Source organism: Festucalex cinctus, chromosome 16 (genome assembly GCF_051991245.1).
Source record: "Festucalex cinctus isolate MCC-2025b chromosome 16, RoL_Fcin_1.0, whole genome shotgun sequence".
In the NCBI taxonomy this organism is placed as follows: domain Eukaryota; kingdom Metazoa; phylum Chordata; class Actinopteri; order Syngnathiformes; family Syngnathidae; genus Festucalex; species Festucalex cinctus.
In genome coordinates this window covers 3,415,211-3,441,904 of record NC_135426.1, presented here as the reverse complement: position 1 = coordinate 3,441,904, position 26,694 = coordinate 3,415,211, and the positions used below count along the sequence as shown (strand labels likewise).

Here is a 26,694-nt window from a genome sequence, read left to right as displayed (position 1 = left end):
GTTTTTGGACTCAGGCGGTTTCTTTTTTTTTGCAGAGAATTTCACCTGCTTTGGAAAAAAACTCTTTCACATGGTACTGATGAAGCCAGGGGTGCATCGATATGAGATAGCAAGCTTGTATAGAATTGGACGCGTATATTTCTGTGATTCCCAGTACTGAAGGGGACTTTCAACTGTGAACAGAAAAATGTGAATTTTATGTGTTGTCACATTGTATTTTATTATTGGAATCTGTTCAAATAGTACCGTAATTGCAGTGCATTACCTTCTGAGGTGAGATCTCCTCAAAGTGCTCCAGTCCCAAACAAGGGAAAATCTCTTTCTTGCTGGTTCCATCGCAAAAAGAAGCTCGTCAACTCGAATGCCAAAAGCAAAAAAAGTAGCGCAATAAGGGACCCGAAAACACAAAAAGTGAAGGGGAATCCATAGCGTTTCTTTGCCGCTTTTATTTCGAACTACACTCAAACCTAGCGAATAATTTCCTGAATCAGTCACGTGGTGCACCTGCTTCGTGGGGCTTCAAACGTCACCACGTACGTCATCAACACACACACTGACACGCCGTTCATGAACCACTCATCTACATTACTCGGCACACGCTTCAGGGATTTGACCCGAGAAGCATATCACTACCAACCACTTATTTAACCAGCCCCTCCTTTGGTTCTGTGCCGGAAGATTCCCTTGCCATACCTGCTACGTTTGCTTGTCTCCTCCTGCCACAACCTTGGGTAGTCTCGTTCCTGTTCTCCGGCTTGTAGTGGTTTTTTGTTTCTCTTTCTACCGGTCTATTAAGACGACTCTTTCTGTTGCTACTTTGGTCCCTAGTGTTTTATGTTGCTACTTTGCGCTTTAGTGTTTTCTCGTCCCTGAACAAGGTGTTTTTTGTTGCTACTTTGTTTTCTAGAACTTTTTCCCTGAGCAAGGTGATTTTCTGTTGATACTTTTGTGAACAATAAACTGTGGACTTTGTCTCTCGCTCTGCATCCTGGGTCCTGGCCTTGCTTTGCCTCACGGCACCATAACACTTTCTTTCTTTCTTTCTTTCTTTCTTTCTTTCTTTCTTTCTTTCTTTCTTTCTTTCTTTCTTCGTTCTTCCACCCTTCCTTCCTTTCTTTCATCCTTTCTTTCTTTCCTTCCATCCCTTCTTTCCTTCCTTCCTTTCCTTCTTTCTTTCTTTCTTTCTTTCTTTCTTTCTTTCTTTCTTTCTTTCTTTCTTTCTTTCTTCCACCCTTCTTTTCTTTCTTCTTTTCTTCGTCCTTACTTTCCTTCTTCCGTCCTTTTTCTTTCTTTCTTTCTTCCGCCCTTCCTTGCTTTCTTTCATCCTTTGTTTCTTTCCTTCCATCCCGGACAACGTGATGAACACGCCCCATATCTGTGTGTGTTTGTGTGTGTGTGTGTGTGTGTGGGTGTGTGTGTGTGTGTGGGTGTGTGTGTGTGTGTGTTGCGGCATCACATGCTCCTGGCAGCATTGCCGATGACTTCAGTCCACAAGCTACAAATGGTGGCGACCCCCACTGCTTCACCAAAACACAACAAAACCTTATGTAATACGTCATGGCCGAAACTTTGGCAAAGTTTGGCCACTAACGAACTCATGATGTCCAGTTTATTGCAGAACCAACTCGGTGGGGTTCAAGTCTGGATATTTTGACTTTCTGTCAAACCATTTTAGCTAATTTGACCTGATTTGTTGTAACATTTGCCAATTCACCTCTCACCTTTGTACCATTTCAAGCTCTTCATTTGACTTTGGGGTGTTTTTTGGGTGCAATTATTATCTTTTTTTTTTTTTTTTTTAATTCCTCATTTTGTAGATCTATAAAAAGAGGGCTGGGATGAGCAATGGCTCAATTGTGCGGGACAAAGATGATAAATGGGTTGCAATTGTTCATCCTTTTGTGTAATTTGACAGAAGCGTGTCATGCAGATTCTGATGACAGCAGGGGGAAAAAAAGGCCGAATACAACATGACACCTTGAAGCCTGGCTAAGAATGATAATGGAGCTTCAGGCAGCAAAAGGAGACTTTCGTTTACATGCAGCAATAAAATACTCCAAACTAAATGGACGTGCGTGTGTCCAAAGATGAAGAGTGGGAGGAGGAAGAGGAGATTGCGGCAGAGACTGCGACAGATGGTTGTGGAAGGCTCTCGTTAGTTAGCTTGCCTGGTTGCTTGTACTTCAGCACAGGTTGAGATGGGACAGATGGAATGATGTGTGTGCGTGCGCGTGTACACGCACATGCACTTCTTGGCCGAAGAATCATTGGGTAGCCGTGCTCAGATGCTGTGCCAGAGATACGCCGTTCGCACACTTTTAAGCATTGATTTAGTAATCAAGCAAGCTGGGACGGACGGGGGAAGGAGAGGAGGGCGGCAGAAATAAAGACGCTGACAAAAGTCATGCAGACCGGATGAGGGGAAAAAAAATTCAGAAGCAAAAGAAGAAGAGAACGTTGGGGCCAAAGTCGTCCTGCTCCCTCTTCGTCCTACCTGCGGAGCAAAAGCTTAGGGTGGTTCTTGCTCTCCAGGTTGCGGTCGATGAGGTCGGACAGCAGGTGCTTGAGCACGTCGGTGGCGTACTCCAGCTTGCTCTGCAGCACCGTCATGATCAGCGAGGCCACGTTGCCGCGGTCACGCATGGAGAAGCCCCGCTGCGCCTCCAGCGTGCGGATGAAGCACAGCAGGTACACCTTGTTGTTGATCAGCTGGCCAAACAGTTTCAGGCCCTTCTCCACCTGCTCCTGCCGGTAGCCTGGAACCTGTAACATTTAAAAAAAAATATATATATATATCATCATGTTGCATCAAAACATGCTAACATAAGCAGTATTGGGGAACCACGCTCAATTTAGGTCACACCATCTCATAAGATTAAGCATCAACAAGTGGAAGGAGAAAAACACACTAACTTCTCTACTACTCTACTAAATATATTTACAATGAACTTTTAACATACAATTGGATAAGTACAAGGCAAAGTATAATCGTAAAAGAGGAGAAAACAAACATGCTAACTTTAGAAGCCTGGGGAACCTCACTCCATTCGTGTCACACTACGCTGTCTACTAAATATGCTTACAATGAACTTTTAACCTGCGTTTGGCTGGCGACCAGTTCAGAGTGTACCCCGCCTACTGCCCGAAGCCAGCTGGGATAGGCTCCAGCACCCCCCGTGACCCTTTTGACGAGCAAGAGGTCAAGTAAATAGATGGATGGATGAACTTTTAACATACAATTGGACAAGTACAAAGAAAAATATAATCATGAACGAGGAGAAAACAAACATGCTAACTTTAGAAGCCTGGGGAACCTCACTCCAATTGCGTCACACTACCCTGTCTACTAAATATGCTTACAATGAACTAATAACCTATAATTGGACGAGTACAAGGCAAAATATAATCGTGAAAGAGGAGAAAACAAACATGCTAACTTTAGAAGCCTAGGGAACCTCACTCCATTCCTGTCACACTACCCTGTCTACGAAATATATATACAATGCAATTTTAACATACAATTGGACAAGTACAAGTTTAATCTTGAGCAAAGAGAAAAACATGCTAACTTTAGTAGCCTGGGGAACCTCACTCCATTTGTGGCACATTACCCTGTCTATGAAATATATTTACAATTTAACATACAGTTGTACAAGCACAAGGCAAAGTATAATCGTGACTGAGGAGAAAACAAACATGCTTACTTAAGCAGTCTGAGGAACCTCATTCCATTCAAGAACAAGCATCTACAAGAAAATAGGGTTCAAGTATATGAAGAGAGCGTCGTCATTTGGGAAGAAAAAAAAAGGTGCTAACTTTAGCTGCCTGGGGAACCTCACCCCATTGAAGTAGAAATATGCATAAAAAAACAGTACAATTACTAGAAGATGGTGTCAGTATTTGGCAGGAGTCATCGTGTAAAGCCTGCGGAACCTCACTCCATCCACATCACCCCAGTCTGCCTTGTACACATAATATTTACAATAAACATTTAATGTTGAAATGGCCAAGAAAACAAAACATTATCCTGTGGGAGGAGAAAAAAAACACATGCTAGATTTAGCAGCCTGGGGAACCTCATTCCATTCAAGTATCTAAACAGCGTCCAAATAGAAGAAGTGTGGCGAGATACTCGAGCCAGATTTTGATGCATCTCGTCAGCGCAACAAAAAACGGCGAGCCCTCCCGAGAGCACATTTAGAGGCTTTGATGCTGCTACGACGCCGCTTCAAAGTTGAGCCCGCCGCGTTCCCCGCGCCGTTTACACCAACCGCTGCGTTTGCGACCTCCAGATTTCCTTTCCTAACGAGCACCGACGGAGTTCGTGCTTTCAACGTCGGGCGTTGCGGTGACACGGCGTCCCTTTTGCGGTACATGTAGCTGTCAACTTGATACGTTTTTCCTGCCGTTTTCCATCACCATCCTCGTACTGCGTACATTTCCACAGGAAAGCTGGAATATTACCGTATCCTTTCCCGTCACCTGGGCTATTGCTGTCACCGCATCAATAACAATTAGGCGTAGCGTCAAACAGCTTAAGCGCAGCCTTCTGCTTCCTTCATGAGGCTGCCGTCGCACATCGCCTCTCCGAGCAGTTTGACATTTAGAGCAATTAAAGTCTAATTAATATTGCTTATTACTGGCAAATTCTCATCAAGGGACGGAAGCGGGCAACCTTGAGGGCAGTGGAATGGGGGTCAATCGTTGCCTTAATGGACTGAGATGACTCGCTCAATTATGTCTGTCAATCAACGTCACCGCTAGGGAGAAATGAACACATATTTTGATTTGACTTCTACCTGACTGACTGACTTTGAATTTGATTTTGAGCAAGGTGTGGCATACTGTTAGGATGCGCCGCTGATCCGTATATATATATATATATATATATATGACTAGATAGCCGAGAGGCCAAGACTTTTGAAGTCGCAAGGCCGCCATATTGCTCCTCCTAAGAAACATTTCTTGCCATATGATCCAATACATTTACAGGATCCAAATTAGAGAATATTTGAGACAGTATACTAGTGATTTATGGTGTTTTAAATGTATTAAACAGAAACAAGAGGACTTAAGACATTTTACAACTTGCCTTAAATACATGTATAAATGATATGCTTAATTCATTTGCTCCCAAAAAACGTACAAATACGTTCTTATGATTTTTTTTTTTTTTAATGCTAGAGCATACAGAAGGCTTTGATGCAGCGGGTGGCAGCAGAGCATAAGAGATCAACCAGGGCCATGTTCCAAACAAACTGATTTCCCCACAATTCTAAGCAGATTTGTGAATAATGATGAAACTTAGCTATATTCTAATTTAATTGCTGCAGCAGAATGGTTAGAGCCAGTCTGCTGAGTTTTCTGTTAAGAAATGATTGCAAACTTGACCACACGTACTCAGCAATATTCCACTCACATGCACACACACATAGACAAACAAGTACACTGTGTTCCAACTATGTTTTGCATTTGCATTATTAGGGTTGAAACACCTATGGAACTAGGGGCGTGGAAACCAAATAGAAGGAGAGGGTGAGGAGGGGATTTTTTTTCAGAGACTGCTGTAGTGAATTGTATCAGTCAGTTCCTCTCCTCTATCCTCACGAGCCTTGAACTGAATGTCTTCTATCCTTTTTGTGCCGTGTTCAATAGACATCAAACAGGTAAACCTGACATTTATTTATTTTTTACTTGTTAAAAAAATAATGACCACACCGGCACAACCCACCCCGCCCCCGGCCTTATACTAACTACCTACGAGTTGTATACGTCTCATCCCCTACGTATAGCGTATAGTTTCTACAGTAGTCTGCTCGTGAGGTGGGAGCAACAAGATGGCTGCTCTGTGACTTCAACGGCTTGCACTACTGGCATGTATGGGCTATCGGCTATCCAGTCATATCTACAGGTCAGTGGGATGCGCTCGCAAGGTGTAAATTGCCAAGAATCACACAGTAGACATGAGAGCAGTCAAAAGCTAAAGCTAGCCAAAGCTAGAGATGAAGCCCACCTCCAGGTCTCGGAGTACAGGATGCTCCTCAATTCCTGGGAACAGGACTCTCATGGTGTACGTCCTGTAGTCCAAGAAGGGGATCCCGGCGCCATCCAAGTCACTCGTCAACTCGTGGATGTCTGTCTGTAGTTCCGCAAAAGCTAATGGGGGAAAAAAAGGTACGTCACAATTAGTGTTAATTTTGTCAACGAAAACTAAACAAAAATATTTTCATCAACACACATTTTTCACCAGACTAAAACTAGACTAGACTAGACTAAAAGCCTCATTAACAAACAATAACTGGGAATAAATCAGTATGCATTTTTGTCCACTAATTAAGACGAGATGAAAATGTCCTTCGCCTAATAAAAACTGTACTAAAATCTATGGACATTTTAGTTTATGAACAAAGAAGAGACAAAAATTGTATGACTTTGTAAAATCCAGTCTCTACGAACTGTCACTGAAACTGTCATGTGACACGCCCCCTTTCAAATCTGCAGCTAGCGAGTGCAACATGCACAAACACATGGGGCAGACAGGAGGTGGATTCATCATGAAATGCTAACATATATATATATATATATATATATATATATATATATATATATATATATATATATATATATATATATATATATATATATATATATATATATTTGAAAAGGCAAGGCAAGCACATTTCATACACAAGGCAACTCAATGTGCTTTACACAAGAAAAGACATCACATAAGCATCAAGAAACAGTAGTTAACATTCAGAGGAAGAAAAATAAATGAAAATAGGTTACAAAATTTACTAAAAAGAACATACAATAACAATCTTAAAACATTATTCAACAAACTTTAAAACATTTAGCATAAGGAAGTTTAAAATAATAATAATAATAATAAAAACACTTAATTAAAGATGTTTAAAAGTCCCTAATCAAAGGTATAAGAAAAAAGAAAAGTTTTTAACCTGGATTTAAAAGCATTTACACTCGGGGCTGACTTCACTTCTGTTGGTAGCCTATTCCATCTGTGTGCAGTAAGGGTGTCACGATTTCGATTTTTTATCGAAATCGATCGAAATTACGTCACGATTTCGAGCATCGAAATAGAAGAGAGGACACACGATTCGATGCCCCCCCCCGCGCCCGCCGCCACCGCCGCCACCGCCGCCACCGCCACCTCCCAGGAAAGCAAATGAGACGCAGCCATTCAGCTACTAGCTAACGGCACTTGTTAGCTGACTTCTCCTGCAGTCATGATGGCAAGCGCGGACAGACACAGCAATGGTGCTTCAAGCCGCTCCCGCTTCTCTCGTCACCAGTTTGGAAACATTTTGCGTTCCCGGTGAGTTATGTCGACAACGTTCACGTTGTCGATAAAAAGACCACAGTTGCAAGATATGCTATGTGCGCGTACTGTACTCGGCCACGGTGTTACGCCCGGCTCGTCAAGGGGAAGGGAAGTAACACAATAACAGAAAATATAGAGTAGATAAACACGGGTCGACTTTAACATCTGAGTAGTTTTAATTGAAATTTCAGGCAGGGGTTTGACAAGGGAGTGAAAGTGGAAGGTGAACAAATAATAACCGCATTTGACAGAACTGACAGAACGGAGGAGAAACAATAACTAATAGGGGTATAATACACGGATACACAATAGCGTCGCGCTGGCACAGTCGTCCAATCGGAGTGTCGCGCTGGCACAGTCGTCCAATCGGAGTGTCGCGCTGGCACAGTCGTCCAATCGGAGTGTCGCGCTGGCACAGTCCTCCAATCAGAGTGTCGCGCTGGCGCATTCAAACTGAATGGCCCGAGCCGCCAGCCGTAACAACGGGAAACACGACAAACATGACGGGACATTTACGCAGGCATCACAAAGATTTAGATTTATCAAATTCAACTAGAAGTGGGAAAACAACGGTCCAACCAACTATTTCATCCTCATTTACAGTGAAACTTCCACACACTTCAGCTCGCGCGAAACGCCAGATCCATAGGTCTATTTATAGCAGCAGACCTGCAGCCTTGGAAAACGCTGGATTCAAACATTTAATTAGTGTACTTGAACCACGCTACAGTATGCCCAGCAACTGTAAATGTTGGGATATAGTTTGTTCAGGCTGTATTTGTTCCATGACTTTGGATACAATATATTTTTTGTTGTTGTTGCACATTGCACATTATTTTAAGAGGAACGCACAGCACACTGTTGTAACCAAAAACAGTCAATAGATGGCAGGCACCCACTGTGACTTTTTGTTTTTGTTTTTTTATTTTTTATTTTACACTTCAGTAAGAACAAGACGGTTAACTTTATATTGTAAATAAATTCTTTGAATTTGATCATTCCTGCCTAATGTCAATTATCATATATTACATAAATTTACACAAAAATAATATGGAAATTGCATCACCTATATGTAGCCGATCTTTTGAAATAAGATTTACTGTACAATGAATAGAACCAATGATCATAGACTAGCCTTAGCCTACAGAAGCATATGCCTCTGTGTTATAAAGTGGGGGAGCGGAGAAAAAAAAAAAAAAAAAAAATCGAAAAAAAAATCGAATCGTGACCCCAAAATCGAAATTTAAATCGAATCGTGGAGTTGGCGAATCGTGACACCCCTAGTGTGCAGCATAATAGCTAAATGCAGCTTCACCATGACATATTTATATGCATATTTATAATCTAACCTTAATTCAACGGCTATAACGTTCCAACAATAATGTTAATGCAACAGCTAACTAATGCTGGCTAACTTACTAGCTCGTAGCATGGGGACATAGTAGACACTGTTATTGTGTGTCAAGTTGTTTTTCATAAAAAAAAAACAAGACTAAAACGCTAGATTTATAGTCGACTAAAGGTTGACTAAATAAAAACGGGATGAGGTTGACAAAATGTTGTGTTCTATTGCTATCAAAACATGGAACCTACCAAAAGAAAGATTAAAGTCTCTTCTTTCAACAGGAAAAAATAAAGTATATTTCTATCTGTTTCCGTTTTGCTTTGCTAACTTTCATCATTATTCACAAATCTATTTAGAATTGTGAGTAACTGAGCTTTTTTTTTTCAACATGGCTTGGTTAATCTCGTATACGCTGATGCCACCTGATGGCCGTTTTTGGAATTACTACCATTTTTTTCACCTGTTCTCTGCAGTACAGAGTTTGCATCAAAGCTATCTGTATTCTCAAGCATAAAAAACAAAAAAAAACAAAAAAAACATGAAAAAAAAACATACGTCTTTGGGACATTTAAAATTGATCGTATTTATACGTTTTTAGGAACAAATGAGTTAAAAACTAACAAGCGTGACTGAAACTGGACTAAAACTGAGACTAAATTGAAAAATGGCGGATAAAATGAGTACTATTCACGATCCAACTCCCCACGGGGCCGGCGAGAAGACTGCTCGGGCAGGCTAGGAGTTTTTCCCTACCTTCCTTGCACTCGAGCGCCACCCGCGACTCCAGGTTGTCCATCTGCATCTGCAGCCGCTTGAGCGTCAGGTCGCTCTCGCGCGACTTGCGCTTGTAGGCGATGAGCACCATGACGATGGCGAGGAGCAGCAGGGCGCCGGCCGCAGCGATGCCGATGATGGCCGTGCTGCTGAGCGGGCTGTCCGACGTGATGTGGACCACGCCGGGCGAGAACTCGATTCCGCCCACGCGAGCCTGGGGACACAACACGTGGGGAGGATTTAACGACAGACAACAAAACAAAACGGTTGACTGTGCAAGGAGGTCATTTGAAAGTTCTTTGTCTTGACTGCCTTATGCCCTGACATCTGGATTTTGGCCTGTTTTACTGCTGCTTCTCCTGTCTAACGAAAGAAAAGATGCATCTCTTTGTTGTGGTTAGTAAGAGGTGGGCGGATCCATCCAAATATCGATATTATCGATACCAAGTCAGGATTAATATCGGATCGATACTGGTACTAAAATATCGATCTAATAGTTTCGTTTTAGTTTGGCTCTTTTGTGCACTGCTGCGGTTTGGTCAAACACATAACGGCATGTCACGGTAGTGTGTTTCGATCATGTGACTTAGTATCTCATCTTTGTAGTAGATTGCATGAACACATACAGTATTGTATTTGAAAAAATATATATATATATATATATTTGGTATGTTGTTTTATGGTTTATATTTGTTGTTGCATGATAGTCTTTAACTCAATCTCACTGAAGCAATTCGGTACCGGCTGTTTGACTGGATTTTGGCTGATTTTGCAAGGCCCACCGAATGTTGTGTTCAATTGCTACAAAAACATGGAACCTACCAAAAGAAAATTAGAGTCTCTTCTTTCATGTATCTGTTTGAGTTTTGCAGCAATTAGCATTAGAATATAGCCAAGTTTCATTAATATTCACAGTCCTGGTGAAAACACTGACAAAAAAAAGCTTGTTGCAACATGGCCATGGCTGATCTCTTATACTCTGCTGCCACCTGCTGGCTTTTAAGAACTACCATTGATTTAAGCCACTTCTTCATGTAAGAAGCTGCATAAAAGCCTTGCTCTACACTTTATGCTCTTACATTAACAAAAAAAAGAAGTGTAAATACATTTTTGGGAGTGAAGGACAAAATATTAAAAACGTGTTTACACGTTTTTGGGTTTGAATGAGTTAACATCTTGTTCATTTAGGTTGAAAAAGAAGCGATGAAGGCAGCATTTTTTTAAGTTATTTTTTGTATTTGTAGTTTCTGAACAGTATATGATAAAAAGTATTGGTTTAAATTTCTTTTCATATGATCACTTCGTGCACTTTAAGAATGGAAAAAAAATATTTTGTCATGGTTGGAATGTTTCTGGGGGGAAACACTGAGAAAGTATTTTCTATTTATCAATGAACTTAATTTTGTCCTTTAAAAAAAAGAAAACACAAAAACACACTATATAATATAATTTTCAAACTGTATAGATATCTATATCGGTAACGGCAATAAAAAATAATTAAAAAATAGTAATAAATAAAAATTAAAATAAATAAATAAATAAATAAATAAATAACAATAATAATAATAATAATAATGTTTCTTGGGGTGGTCGAGGAACATTGATCAAGTATTTTCTATTGTCCTAATTTTGTCCTTTAAAAAAATAAGAAATAACACAAAAACACAAAAAGGTTGAAATTTGATTGTGAATTCAATGATACAACTACCTACATTAATTTATTTATTTTTAAATTTGATACTACAATTTTCAAAAAGTATCGATATCTACATTGGTGTCGGCGATACTGGCCCTGTATTTACTTGGTATCTTATCGATACCAAAACTCATCGTGGCAAACAAACTACTTGACTACTTCATCTGACTTGGTCCAAGACGGACATATTGATTCCAATTGAATGTGTGCAAACGTCCGCTTCTCGCATTGTTTCATGGCAGGTGGAAACAGCGGGAAGCATTTGGAGCAAAAGTGGACATCAACTGAGAGTCCTTATTGTCCAAATATCCGCACAGACGGCCCATTTGTTCATCTCGTGGGCAGCGATGACAAGCACAAGGACAATCAGTCTACCTTGGGCGTGTGTGCGTAGATCAACAGAAGGCAACGTTGGTCGGTTTGTCCCCCGCAAATTTTTGTCACTCACCAGAACTTTGTGCCGTCCCGTCAGATTGGGGGACTCGCAGAGCAGCTGGCTGTCCGACACGGTCAACATGCACGGCTTCTCTCCGATGAGGACCGTGTAGTTCATCTTGCCGTTTCCGCTGCTGGTCGGCGGGAGGAAGTTACGACCCTGCGGCAAAGCAGAAAAAATATATATATTTTGTCTGCCATTTTTAAATTTAGTCTTAGTTTTAGTACAATTTCAGTCACACTTGTTAGTTTTTATCACAGTTAGTCAACCTCATCCCATTTTTATTTAGTCCATTTTTAGTCGACTATAAATCTAGCATGTTTGTCTTCATTTTGGTCCAAGAAAATGTCATTTTATTCATGTAGTTTTAGTCAACGTAAAAACGTTTTAGTCTAGTTTTAGTCAGGACAATAATTTTACCACTGTATATTTTTTTGTCAGCAGCAGCATTGAACCTTTGCAAATCTAAAACTATTTCACATAAAATGTCATCTTTTTGGTGAAAAACAACTTCACAAACAATTACAGTAGCTACTATGGCTCCATGATACCAGCTAGTAAGTTAGCCAGCATTAGTTATGGGGATGTGCTCAAAAAATCGAAACGGCAATATATCGTTGCGGGCCTCATTACAATACATGTATCGATACGCAGGCGTCAGAATCGATATTGCTCGTTATCTTTAAATAGGCAGTTAACGTTTGCCTTTGCAGCTTACATTGTACCTAAAAAATAAAAACCAGCAGCTTCTTTGAAGTTAATTGCCTTCAATTAATGCAAAAAATAGCTCACCAGTGATTGGACACTGTGTCTTGCGAAGAAAAATGAAAACAGAGGAAGAATATCAGCATTTATTTACTCCTAAACTTAACATGGCACATGTGTCTTAATGTACCAATTTTTGTATATTTTGTTTAAAAACGAAATAGAATGTGTTACACGAAAAAAATGCTGTTTTTATTTCCCCAAATATTTCAAATAAGCACATTTTAGAGCTGTAATTTTAATACTTTGATATTTTTGCTCATATCAGCTCATGCATATTAATAAATTTTCCCGGTGTGTCTGTGAAAGCTGCTACTTGCTCTGTAATTCGTACACATTTAGACCAGGTATGCCGCTTGCTGGTAAACCACAAGAGCTGCTAACAAAAATATTTTTGTCAGTCAGCATAACAAACATATGCTTTAGGTGCACATATGACTGTTCTGCAAGTAAATTAATGTAATATATCGGAATACGTATCGCCTTGAAGTTCAAGTATTGGGATACATATGTATCGCGATACGTATCGTATCGTGACCCCTGGATCGTGATACGTATCGTATCGTGAGGTTGGCGGCAATACCCAGCCCTAATTAGTTAGCAGTCGCATTATTATTATTGTTTAGTAAAATTTCAGTCACGCTTGTTAGGTTTTATCATAGTTAGTTAACCTCATCCCATTTTTATTTACTCAATTTTTAGTCGACTATAAATCTAGCATGTTTGTCTTCATTTTGGTCCAAGAAAACGTCATTTTATTCATCTAGTTTTAGTCAACAAAGACTGTCAACATTTTAGTCTAGTTTTAGTCAGGACAATAATTTTACCCCTGTATATATTTTTTTGTCAGATTTATTGAACCTTTGCAAATCTAAAACTATTTCACATAAAATCTTATCTCATCTTTTTGATGAAAAACAACTTCACAAACAATTACAGTGGCTACTATGGTTCCATGCTATGAGCTAGTAAGTTAGCCAGCATTAGTTAGCAGTCGCATTATTATTTTTTAGTACAATTTCAGTCACGCTTGTTAGTTTTGATCACAGTTAGTCAACCTCATTCCAAATTTTATTTAGTCCATTTTTATTCGACTATAAATCAAGCATTTCCGTCTTTTATTTTAGTCCAAGAAAACATAATTTTATTCATGTAGTTTTAGTCAACAAAAACTGGCAACGTTTTAGTCTAGTTTTAGTCAGGATTTTACCACTGTATATTTTTTTTTTGTCTTTGAATCTAAAACTATTTCACATGCAATTTTCTCACCTTTTTGATGGAAAAACAACTTCACAATCAATTACACTGGCTACTATAGCTCCGACCATGGCTCCATGCTACCAGCTAGTAAGTTAGCCAGCATTAGTTAGCAGTCGCATTATTATTGTTTAGTCCAATTTCAGTCATGCTTGTTAGTTTTGAATTACAGTTAGTTAACCTCATCCCATTTTTATTTACTCAATTTTTAATCGACTACAAATCTAGCATTTCTGTCTTTATTTTATTCCAAGAAAACGTCATTTTAAATTTTTTTTTTAAAAATGTCATTTTATTCATCTAGTGTTACTCAACAAAAACTGTCAACATTTTAGTATAGTTTTTGTCAGGACAACCATTTTCCCACTGTATTTTTTTTGTCAGCATATTTATTGAACCTTTTGAAATTAAAACTATTTCACAAATTTTCTCATCTTTTTGATGAAAAATAACTTTCAAACAATTACAGTGGCTCTTATGGCTCAGTTAGCCAGCATTAGTTAGGGGTCGCATGAACATTATTGTTGGAACATTATAGCCGTTGGATTAATGTTAAGTTATAACTATAATTTACGTTTTTTTTAACCTTTCATTGTGAATCCACCTCCTGTCTGTCCCATTTTTCTTCATGAACTAAAATGTCCACATATTTTAGTCCAGTTTTTATGAAGTGAAGGACATTTTCGTCTCGTTTTCATTATTCAACAAAAATGCATACTCATTTAGTCCCAGTTATTGTTTATGAATGAGGCTTTTAGTCTATTCTAGTCTAGTTTTAGTCTGGTGAAAAATGTGTGTTGAGGAAATGTTTTTGTTGACGAAATGAACACTACAAGCCTTGACGACTAGAAGCGTGCAACAAGATCGGTGGCGCGAACGAACTTACCTTGAGTATGATGGGCGATCCGGGCTTCAGCTCCAGCACGCCAGACGCGCTGAGCGGCTCGAACTCGGGATTGGGGTAGTAGATGAAGTTGGTGTTGTTGAGCGCCATGACGTCCTGCACGTCGTCCAGCTTGAAGCCAAACTCGTCGGGCCTCTCGGGCGCCTCCCGCTGCTGGGCCAGGCTGATGGGAAGCTCCGGGGCCTGGCACCGCATGGATGTCGGGCTCAGAACCTGGCACAGCTGGAGCCGAAAAAACGGGGAAATGATTTGACATGTTTGACTTTCTCCTTCGCTTCTAGCATTCTTTTTTTTGCTTTTTTTCTTTGGTAAATGTGCGTATGTGCACATTTGTGTTAGTGATAGACCGATTATCGACCGGGCCTATTATCGGTGTCGATATTTGGCATTTTGACAAATATCGGCATCAGCCATTTTTTTAATCTGAAGGCCAATAAAGCCGGTATCTTACCGAGCGGTGAATACTTACGAATGTAGCGAATTTGGGGTTTTCATCAGAAATTGTAAGATGTTCACAGTCAGTTCTTATTTGTCGTAAACACATTTGGAACATATTCAGACAATTCTTCACCGCGAAGATGTTTCTGAAACGTTTTTACGCACCCTAACAAAAACCCCAAAGGAGGTCCCTTCGCATGCATTTGTCACTCAATGAGATGCAGGGAACTTTTCATTAATAATCAATTTAAATTTCCACTTTATGAAAAATAGGAACTCCCTACACCTTTTTATTAAAAAAATAAATAAATAAATCAAGAAATTAGACAGTAGAAATCTTTAGGGATCTATTTACTTGCTTTTTAGTTTTTATTATTATTTTTTAATTTAGCTTAAAGGGATACTTTACTTATTTAGCCATTTTTGGCAGTCAAACATTAATATTTTGCCTATAATAAATTTGATATTTTCATTATTTTTCATGTACAATTTGTACCTTTAAAAAGACATTTTGCAACTTGCTGTCGACTGAAAATGACATCACAATCACAGCTCAGCTTGTGAATGTCACATGACCAAACCTAGAAAACAGTTGAGCTGTGATTGGTTATCTGAGCCCTTGTGATGTCATTTTCAGTTGACAGAAAGTTGCAAAATGTCTTTAATAAAGGTACTTTTTAAAGGTACGTGAAAAATAATGAAAGTATCAAATGAATTATAGACAAAATAACTTTTTATTGCTATAATGGGCTAAATAAGTGAAGTATCCCTTGAAGACATGCTAATGACCCTGGAAGCTCCCTGCAATTTTTGTTATATTTTTTAAACACATCTGTTAATATAGTTTAAAAGAATTTTTTTTCCCCCATTTTACTGTAAATGAATATCGGCTTGAAATATCAGTTATCGGCCTCCTTGACTACTAATAATCTGTATCTGTATCGGCCTTGAAAAACCCATATCGGTCTATCACGAATTTGTGTGTGGGGGTGTGTGCGTGTGTGTGCGTGTGAAAAAAAAAATCCCATGACCCTTCACCTTAACCCGATACTTCAGTCTCGCCAGAGTCGTGAAGTTCAGAAGGTCAAAAAGACCAGAGGAATGATCAAAGGAAAGTGAGATGAATCAAAGTGAAATCTACCACCAACTAAACAACCGCCACTCACATGGTTCCAAAACCAGAATCTTACACCAACCTCAGAAACCTCGAAATTCGAAAACTTGAAAGTTAGGGAGATGTCAAGAAACCAGAGGAAAAACTAAAAGGAACGAAGGATAAATGAAGCAGAGTGAGATCCACAGACACCAGCCCCCCTTCACTGATTCAGGCGAGCAGTGGGAGGGAGACGCAAATTCTGATTTCTGACGCTCGTGAGAAAAACAAGCCTGCTCCGTCTGATGTGTTGTGATTGGAATTGTCAAGTGTCACTACAACAGGCAGAAAAGGGCCTGACGCAAACATTGTGGAGACGTCAACAATAACCTTCAGCATGATGCCCGCCACCGCTCCGACCGGCGCCTGTCACTTTAATTGGGTCCTTGAACGTCACACTGGACACACGCGGGAAAAGGTATGCCGCACGTCCCCCCCCCACCGTCATGTGACCTTGCTCAAGGTTGACTTTGATTCTTTGAGTGCGCGTTGGAGAGCGACTCCACAAAGGCGTGCACGCGTGAGTTTGGCCAGAACAAATTTCAAAACGCAACCTTGAAAAATTTGTAAGGCCAAATCACGACGTCGTGTTGATACGATCACCCGCCGTTTCGGTTTCTCATCTGCAGTCAAAATCAAAAGAGACCTTGGGATGGGGTGAACAAAGGCTACGAATATTCCGATAAGGGACAATCTCTACGGATATCTTTGCATCTGCGAGGAGATACGTTTCATCATCATCTATTAACTTATTCGCTCCCAAAAATGTATAAATACGTTCTATTTTAAATGGTTTAAGTCTCCCAAAGACGTATTTATACGTTTTTTACGCTAGAGTTTACAGAAGGCTTTGATGCAGCCTCTCAACTGCAAAGAACGGTTGAAGCAATAGTAGTTATTACAAAAACGGCCAGCAGGTGGCAACAGAGTACAAGAGATCAACCAGGGCCCATTGGTTCAAAACTCGGTTATATCTTTAACCACTGGTCAAGTAGATTTAACTGACCGTTAACTTTAATGGCACTCTTGTTGTTCAAAACTCAAGATGCCCAACATTTAGTGGGAGGTGATTCCAAAGAGAGGTTACCTCTGATGTTTCCTGTTTGCGTTCACGTCAATAATCAAACAACACTAACTAGCCGCTAATTATTTAATTTAAATTCATTTAAATATAATATGGTAATTTAAAACATTTTTTTTAAAATTTCAAACAGTAATTACAAGTTTTAGTAATAATTACAAATAGGTTAAGAATACACACATATTAGATGTAAATACAAAAACAAGACACATACATCAAAACTTATTCTATCAAATTATTACACAAAAAATACAAATCAGTCAAAAATACAAATATGTTAGACAAAAAAAAAAGACAAAAATATGAGAAACAAAATCAGATTAAAGCATACAATATTATATGCTACAAAACTTTTGGCAAAAATACAAAAATATTAAACAAAAAATTCACTGAAAATACACACAGTAGAATAAAAGAAATTATAATGAATTAAAGGGCGGCACGGTAGTCGAGTGGTTAGCACGTCCGCTTCCCAGTTCTGAGGTCTCCGGTTCGAGTCCAGGCTCGGACCTTCCTGGGTGGAGTTTGCATGTTCTCCCCGTGCCTGCGTGGGTCTTCTCCGGGTACTCCGGTCTCCTCCCACATTCCAAAGACATGCATGGCAGGTTAATTGGGCGCTCCGAATTGTCCCTAGGTGTGCGTGTGAGTGTGGATGGTTGTTCGTCTCTGTGTGCCCTGCAATTGGTTGGCAACCAGTTCAGGGTGTCCCCCGCCTACTGCCCAGAGCCAGCTGAGATAGGCGCCAGCAGCCCCCGCGACCCTTGTGAGGAATAAGCGGTCAAGAAAATGGATGGATGGATGGATAATGAATTAAAAAATAATAATACTAATAAATTATTTCACAAAAACTCCTAAATTGCTTCAACCATTGATCGAATAACGTTTTCTTTGTCAGCAGAAAACTTCTTGCTTCTTTTTTTTTTTTTCGGCGAGTGCCAGGGGTCGTTTGGATTGTATCCGTTCCACTTTCTTTCGCCGAAGTAAACACAAAGAGGAACTGTGGAATATATCGGTGCTAACCAGTGACATAAACGGCACGGTTAACTTTGACGGTGCCGTTAACAAACGGCGCGACTAACCATGTTTTGAACAATGCATATTTAACGGCCGGTGAGTTAAGAATTTAACTGGTGGTTAGGGTTAAACAGTGGTGAAAATAACCAAGAATTGAACAACTGGGCCTAGGGCTATATTCAAATGCTAATTGCTGCAAAACGGAAACACATAGAAATATACTTTTTTTTTGTCCTGATGAAAGAAGATATTTTAATCTTTCTTTTGGTAGGTTGCATGTTTTGATACAACACAATATTTTGCGGGCCTTGCAAAATCTGTCCGAATCCAGTCAAACAGCAGGGAGTGAAGGGAGCTGCTGGGAGTGAATGGGTTCATTTCTATCCCGCTCACTGTGCCTCTGCTTTTGACCTGCTTACGTCACCGTGGCAACATAGACAAGCAGGCAGTCCAAGTTGACTTACGTTGAGCGTCTCGTGATTGTTGTATTTGGCTCTGATGAGCGGCGTTTGGATGATGTCCAGGTTGGTTCCTGTCACTGTCAGCGGCGTGTGTCCGCTGCAAAAGACAGACAATTTGGTTTGGAAATTGTTATTCCATAAAATTTGGAGTACATGAACTTGATGTTGGGGGGGTTTCCTCACCTGTAGATGCTCCATTCAGGCTCGATCTTGGTGATGGTGGGGTCCTCCACGTACTCGAAGCGCAGGTCCTTCTGGAGCTGGGCCTTGTCGATGCTGACGGACACCGGCACGCTGCCGTAGCCGTTCAGCGACGCGTGCGTGCGGCATGTCAGCCACAGGCCGTCGCGTCTACGCCGAAAAAACAAAACAAAAAAAACGTGTCATGAGGCCACATTTGACGGTTAGGTCACGGTTACGTCAATTATTCAACTGTCCTTGAAGGCACTGTATGCTGAGTTCCAGGAAATTGTGATATTTACGTTGCTGACTTCCAAATGACAATTTCGTCGCCGAAAAATTTTCGTCACGGGAATTTTTTTCAGACGGAAATGAAACAAAAAATAAGGCAATTCATTGAGACAATAATGATAACTAAAATGAAAATGAAAATGAAAACAACACAGTGAGGAAAATTGACACAATCCAATGAGAAGTAACTAAATGCGGGTTGGAGAGAAGAACCGCTCAGAAACTGTTCAGTGTAATTTAATTTAATTAATTTATTTAATTTGTATTTATTTCATTGTGCAGCTGGAAGATTAATCTAAAGCAATTATGCACTTTTTTATTTAGGTGAAAACTAAGTTATATGATTGTCAGTTGAACATGTTTCATTGAAACAATTAATAAAGACGCTGTTGTACGTATTGTTAGCGATTTCTGTATAAGTTTAAATGTATGCTGTATCTAACGAAAATATCGACTAAACTGTCAATTTAGTTGACTAAATTGCTCTTATTTTTGTCAACTAAAATTGGATTAAAACTAAAATACAATAAGATGACAGTAATTTCAGAATAATTCATAACATTGAGTTAAAATTCAAAAGAAGTACTGTGCTGTAAAAAACAAGTGTGATATTAATTTGTGTTGGTCATTTTTCTGCCACTAGATGGGATCATTGCATTTGTAAGAAGATGACATCTCAGTGCATTTTTCTTTTCAAATTAAGAGCTATCTCATCTTTAACTTGTGAATTTTTGCTTTTGAATTTTTCTCAACTTGACTTCAGCCTCCACAAATATGCATTATTATTAAAGGGATACTTGACTCATTGAGCTATTTTCAGCAGTAAAAAGTTTTGTCTACAATTCATGTGGTAACTTCATTATTTTTCATGTACAATTAATACCTTTAAAAAGTATTTTTTTTTATTTGCTGTTGACTGATAATGACATCACCTGTGGTAACGACCAATCATGGCTTGTTTACTGACCAAACCCAGAAAACAGGTGAGTCCTGATTGGTGGTTGTTATCTACTTGTGATGTCATCATCAGTTGACAGCAAGTAATAAAAAAATACTTTTAAACGGTATTAATTGTACGTGAAAAATAATAAAGTTATCAAATTCATTCTGGACAAAATATCAACTTTTCACTGCTGAAAATTTTTCAATGAGTCAAGTATCCCTTTAAAATTTATCACTGCAAAATTTTGACGTGCATGTATTGGTTGCATTTACCCAGTACAGACTTTCGGGGGTGGTCATGAATAGCGCGTAAAAAACAAACAAAAAAACAACAACTTTAAATTAACTCAAAATTAATGCACTAGTTTTGACACCCCTAATAAACCTTTGCGGATTTTATTTATTGCGGAAAACGAGGGAACACTGTATTCTTGAACGCGGTATTAGATGACAGCGTGCCTCGACTCCTCACTAATATGCTTGTTCGGCCGTATTTAGCGGTGTAAGTGGACCTTAACGGCAGCCATCTTGGCGCTGTCAATCACATCCGAAACACGCCTTCAAAAGCAACGCCCAACCTCATCAGCTAAATGAGAACATAACTTACTACTGTATTGAAGAAGACATGAAAAGCGCTGATGGAGAACGGAAACTCATTAGGAAGATATTTATGGAGATCATAAATCCCGGGGGCGGCTCGTTTTTACCAATGACTTGAATATAATCTGATTTCTCGTCGCCGTGGAATGTCGGCGCAGTTCGTTTACATGACGCAGCGTGTGCCTTTTAATTGACTGGCGGGGGTCAGGAAGTCGTCGGTTGACTCACTTGAGAAAGGTGCACGGCTGGTCTTTAAACATGATGGACACGTTGCTGCCGGCGTCCAGGTGGCTCCCCGTGATGCTGACCACCGTCCCGCCAGAGACGGGACCTCTGCTGGGCTTGATGCTGTGGATCCTCGGGATCTGGATAGCCGGACAAAAAAAATATATAACATACTCAACATCACATCTTGACAGTTTCACACGTTGAGACAAGAACCGCGGCCCGGTCCGCAGTAGATGTAACGATAACGGCAATATGGTGATATCGCCATATTAAGAGTGTCACAATAGAGTTGATTTTATCCGCCATTTTGAAATTTTTGTCTCAGTTTTAGTCCAGGTTCAATCACGCTTGTTAGTCCATTTTTAGTCAACTATAAATCAAGCATTTTAGTCTTGATTTTAGTCCAAGATAACATCATTTCATTTGCCTAGTTTTAGTCAACAAAAACTGTCACGTTTTAGTCTAATTTTAGTCAGGACAATCATTTTTCTCTTATATACGGTATATATATATTTTTTTCGGATCTAAAACAATTTCACATCAAAATTTCTCTCATCTTTTTGATGAATACAGTAACAGATTAGCAGACAAAATTCTTTACAAAATCACATCATTTTCGTCTCGTTTTTGTTGATGAACTAAAATGTCCATAGCTTTTAGTCCAGTTTTTATTAAGTGAAGGACATTTTCATCCTCATTTGCCAGTGAAAATGCATACTAATTTAGTCCCACTTATTGTTTATGAATGAGGGTTTTAGTCTTGTCTCGTCTAGTGAAAAATGTGTGTTGACGGAATTATTTTTGTTGAGTTTTCGTTGACAAAATTAAGACTATGCCATGCTATACAGGACTGTCTCGGAAAATTTGAATATTGTGATAAAGTCCTTTATTTTCTGTAATGCATTTAAAAAAACAAAAGTGTCATACATTCTGGATTCATTACAAATCAACAAATCAAGCCTTTTATTATTTTAATATTGCTGATTATGGCTTACAGCTTAAACAAAACTCAAATATCCTATCTATTAGATATTAGAATATCATGAAAAAGTATACTAGTAGGCTATTCAACTAATCACTTGAATCGTCTAATTAACTCGAAACACCTGCAAGAAGCACCGGTTTCCAGGTGAATCCAGAATGTATGACTTTTTTTTTTTTTTAATTGCATGAGAGAAAATAAAGGACTTTTATCACAATATTCAAATTTTCTGAGACAGTTCTGTATATCGTCGTCGTCATGTCACGAGAAGCAGCACATCTGTTAAAAATGTTGGGTTGATTTCCATTATGTGCAGTTCTAGCACCCTCTGGTGGCTAGTTTTTTGAGTGCAGTTGAATTTTCATAAGGCGAGTTTTGGCCCTTCTAAGTGTAAAATCCACGCTAACGGTCAGATGATGGGGAACGTAATTTGCTTGTGAATCAAATCAATATGTGTAGGAACTCAATGTGTGCTTGCATTAGAAAGTAAGTGCCTCAATATATATATACAGTATTTATAGATTTTTGATATATATTTATAATATTTTTATATTTTTCATTGCTGTATTGTACAAAAGCACAATGTTGTATGATTTTTTTTAATTTTTTAATATGAGCTCATTTTTTACAATATTGCAACCTCTTTTTATCGTCAACCTCCCCACAATATAATATCGTGATAATATCGTATAGTGATGTTTGGCTATCATTACATCCCTAGTCCGCAGTCAAGAAGGGCGTTAAAAATGTCATGTAATGAAGACTGAAGACACGAGTTGACCCCTTACCACAAAGTAGTAGTATTTGGAGGACTTGGCGGTGAATTCCGGCCAGCACTCGCCGACGCCGACGCACACCTTGACATTCCCCGTGTACTGACTCTTTTCGGCACGGCCCATCTCGCAGACGATCCTGCGGACGGCGACATTTTGGTGAAGCTGCCACTTTCCGAGTCAGCCCGAACGGCTGAAATCCCCCCCACACTCACTGCTCTGCCGGGATGTAGCCGTCCCGGATGGGCGTGCACTCCACCTCCGCCACCTTCACGTTGCCCTGGATCTCGCGGAAGTCCAAACCCAGGTTGTCGCCGCGAATGGTCACCAGGGTGCCACCTTCCCGGGGACCCCGCAGAGGAGTAATCTGAAAGTACATAAAACCAGATGCTTCAGATCAAGGTTATTTTAGTTCACTAAAACTAACAAAAAAACTATAACCGAAATAAAAAAAAAAAAAAACAATTTCATTCACGAAATAAAATAAAAATGAAAATGCTTTTTAAAAAACTAACTGAAACTACATTTTATGTTTGCAAAACTAACTAAAACAAACTATAATTATAGCAAAAATGTCCTTCGTTTTTGTCTAATTAATTGAATGGGGATGATTTTAAATGTGATTTTAAGTCGATTTATTTTAATATGAACCGGAATAAGGACATTTGAAAGTGTGTCACACAGAAGTGACGTCATCTCGCAGAAGCCAATAGAAAAACACCTTCAGATGATGTCGCTCACCTGGTTTTTGAATATTGCGCACAAGTATTTTAAAAAAAAAAACTAAAACTAATACTGAAACTTACGGAAGCGTATTGCATCCTGTTTTTCTGTCTATTTTTTGGGGGCAAGCTTTGTTTTTTGAGTATTTTTTTCCCCTGTTTTTCTGAATATTTTTTTGTTCTACTGAATATTTTTTTTATGACAGAAAAAAATATTCCGAAAAACAGGGGGGAAAAAAAAAAATCAGAAAATCAGGGAAAAAACATTTAGAAAAACAGGAGGAAGAATTACTCATAAAATTACTAAGAATACATTTTTTGTTATGACAGAAATAAATATTCATTAAAACAGAAAAAAATATTCAGAAAAACAGAAAAAAAAATCCAAAACTCAAAGCTCCCTCAAAAATTAGTCAGAAAAACAGGAGGTTTTTTTTTTCCAAGTGAATGCAATACGCTTCTGTAGAAACTAACTAAAACTAAACTAAAACTAAGCATTTATTAAATAACTAAAGCTAAAAAAAATAACAAAACCACCCTGAAAACTAATTAAAACCAACTAAATTAATAAAAAAAAAATAAAAAAATAAAAACAAAATAAAAACTAAACTAAAATGAAAAATTCCAAAACTATAAATAACCCTGGCACAGATGGATGGACCCTAGCGAATTAGCTTGTGGCTTTGTGCTCATGGAACTCCCACACATGTATCCTAATGAGCTGCAGCTTTGGGAGATCCATCATACTCGCCATATTCCACGTCGTGGATTAACAAGTCCCCCCCGCTGATGTCTATCTGTATTGGCAAACACAAAACCGGGGTGGAGCGAGAGAATCATAAAGGCGAGTCAACCGGGCGTCAATTAAAGTCTGGATGAGATCATTGAGGGCTACGTTGCGAGGCAAAGGCACCAGCTGGGAGCGAACGGGATTGCCTCTGTGAAAATGGCTGGGAGTGAATGAGTTAATTTCGTCTTGGTTTTAGTCCAGTTTCAGTCATGCTTGTTCGTTTTAATAACAGTTAGTCAACTCACCTCGTTTTTATTTAGTCCTTTTTTTGTCGCCTATAAATCAAGCACTTTAGTCTTTATTTTAGTCCAAGAAAACATCATTTTATTTGTCTAGTTTTAGTCAACGTTTTAGTCTAGTTTTAGTCATCACAATCATTTAACCCCTGTATATTTTTTGTCATCATATAATGTTGAACATTTTGGATCTAAAACGATTTCACGTCAAATTGTCTCTCATCTTGATGGAAAACAAATTGGCGAATTGAAAAACAATTTTGCGACAATTTTGCGCGCTGGATTTTTGCGCTCGCCCGCTTTTTAACTTCACTTAGTTGAAATGCAAGAAATGTGTTGCTTTTTCCATTTTACTGTTTTTTTAAATATAGCACACAAGTAATACACATAAAAAAACGAAAACTAATACTGAAGCTAACTCAAACTAAACTAAAATGAATAAAATCTAATAGAATTATCCTGAAAACAACTTAAAACTAACTAAATATAAAAAACAAAACTCTCAACAAAACAAAAACTAACTAATATGAAAATTCCCTAACTATAATAACTAGCGACGCACTGATCGATTAGCTGGCCCCGATTTCCTTAATTTTGGGAGATCGGTGATGGTCCGATCCCTTAAAAAACGAACCGATCTTTTCCACCAATCTCATCTCACTCCTCGGAGATCTGAAAAAGTCAGCCACTGTCCTCTTCTGCTGAGATGATAAGAGGATTTTCATTTTTATTTGAGAGAACAAATTCATGTGCAGTTAAAACAATTCATTTGTATTATTTCGCCGACATTGTTCAATGTTTTCCAATAAAACAAGATTAGAACACTGAAGGTATGTGCTGCTTGTAATGAAAAAAAAAAAAAAAAAAAAAATTCGGTATTGGCAGAAATCGGGATCGGCAGGTCGGACTTTTTAAAAGATTGGTTATCGGGGTTCGGCCGGAAAATTGTGATCGGTGCACCTCTAATAATAACCCTGGTCGTGACCAGTCCAGGTTGTACATGGTCTCTGCACCAAAGTCACCTGAGATCGGCTTTCGTGACCCTATTGAGTACAAGTGCCATCCAAAATGGAGAGATCTTTCATAGTACTAGCATCTAACGGTTTGGACCCTAGTCAGTCCAGATCTCCTGAACTGGGGTAAACCCCAAACCATTTTGGGGATGAGGAGTGTCACCTGCGTAATGCGCGGGTGGGTGCACTTGCTGTTGATGCCGTTGTGCTCCAGCCACTGGTTGTCCGGATGCGGGCAGTGTTGCTTGAGCGTGCAGCGGTTCTCGCCTTTGCACCACACGCAGCCAAACAGGGGGTCGGCCTTCAGGCACAGGCCGCAGCTCCCACGCTGGGCGTCGCACTTGTACAGATGAACTGCACGGCGTGCACACAGTGAAGGAAAAAAAAAAAAAAAAGGCTCATTAAAGACGTGAGACAAGAACTACAAACAGGTTTTTCATCCAAAGTATGAATGTGTGACAAATGAGTGCAAATAGGCGGAGAACAACAAACAGGAGAGTTTCTTTCGGCTCATTATGCCATTATCTGCGGTCGCCTCACACCCCCGCACGTTTAACATACTATCACCATGGCAACGGGCCAGACATTTTCCTCCTAATTGCGATTAGACGGAGGTGCGATCTGTCCATCTCGTGACGCCCCGGGAGATGATAAATCTTCTTTTCTGATATGCTGCTGCCTGGGAGTCATCACAGCTAGTCTTCATTTTGTCTGGCATTTTGAAATTTAGTGTCAGTTTTAGTCCAATTTCAGTCACGCTTGTTTGTTTTTTAATCACAGTCAACCTCATACCATTTCTATTTAGTCCATTTTTAGTCGACTATAAAACGAACATTTTAGTCTTTATTTTAGTCCAAGAAAATGTCATTTTATTCATCTAGTTTTAGTTAACTAAAACTATCAACATTTTAGTCAAGTTTTAGTCAGGAGATTCATTTTACCAAATCTCAGCGGAGGTTGCGGGTCAAGACATCAATCTGGGATTACATTTCCATTCTGGCATGGCCGCCTCCCCTTTTCTTTATACCCGTCATTCCGCATGAGCATGCTTGGAGGTAGTGTTAATTTTAGCCACCATATTTAAATTTTGTCTCAGCTTTAGTCCAGTTTCAATCACGCTTGTTAGTTTTTAATCATAGTCAACTCATCACATTTTATTTAGTCTATTTTTAGTCCACTATAAATCGAGCATTTTAGTCTTTATTTTAGTCCAAGAAAACATTACTTTATTCGTCTAGTTTTAGTCAACAAAAACTGTCAACGTTTTCGTC

The 26,694-nt window shown here is 39.2% G+C and overlaps 1 protein-coding gene across 1 annotated transcript in view; it reads right to left on the bottom strand.

Moving 5' to 3' along the window:
* plxna4 (plexin A4) overlaps window positions 1-26,694 on the bottom strand; it is a 279,377-nt gene that overhangs the window by 35,298 nt on the left and 217,385 nt on the right. Inside the window, exons 12-22 of the mRNA XM_077499885.1 lie at window positions 25,587-25,777; window positions 22,878-23,029; window positions 22,678-22,801; window positions 20,908-21,044; window positions 18,850-19,017; window positions 18,670-18,763; window positions 14,502-14,741; window positions 11,606-11,752; window positions 9,441-9,675; window positions 6,014-6,156; window positions 2,495-2,763 (exon numbers count right to left, since the gene is read on the bottom strand). Of these exons, the coding sequence (XP_077356011.1) occupies window positions 2,495-2,763; window positions 6,014-6,156; window positions 9,441-9,675; window positions 11,606-11,752; window positions 14,502-14,741; window positions 18,670-18,763; window positions 18,850-19,017; window positions 20,908-21,044; window positions 22,678-22,801; window positions 22,878-23,029; window positions 25,587-25,777 (1,900 nt within the window). The remainder of the gene's footprint in view (window positions 1-2,494; window positions 2,764-6,013; window positions 6,157-9,440; window positions 9,676-11,605; window positions 11,753-14,501; window positions 14,742-18,669; window positions 18,764-18,849; window positions 19,018-20,907; window positions 21,045-22,677; window positions 22,802-22,877; window positions 23,030-25,586; window positions 25,778-26,694) is intronic.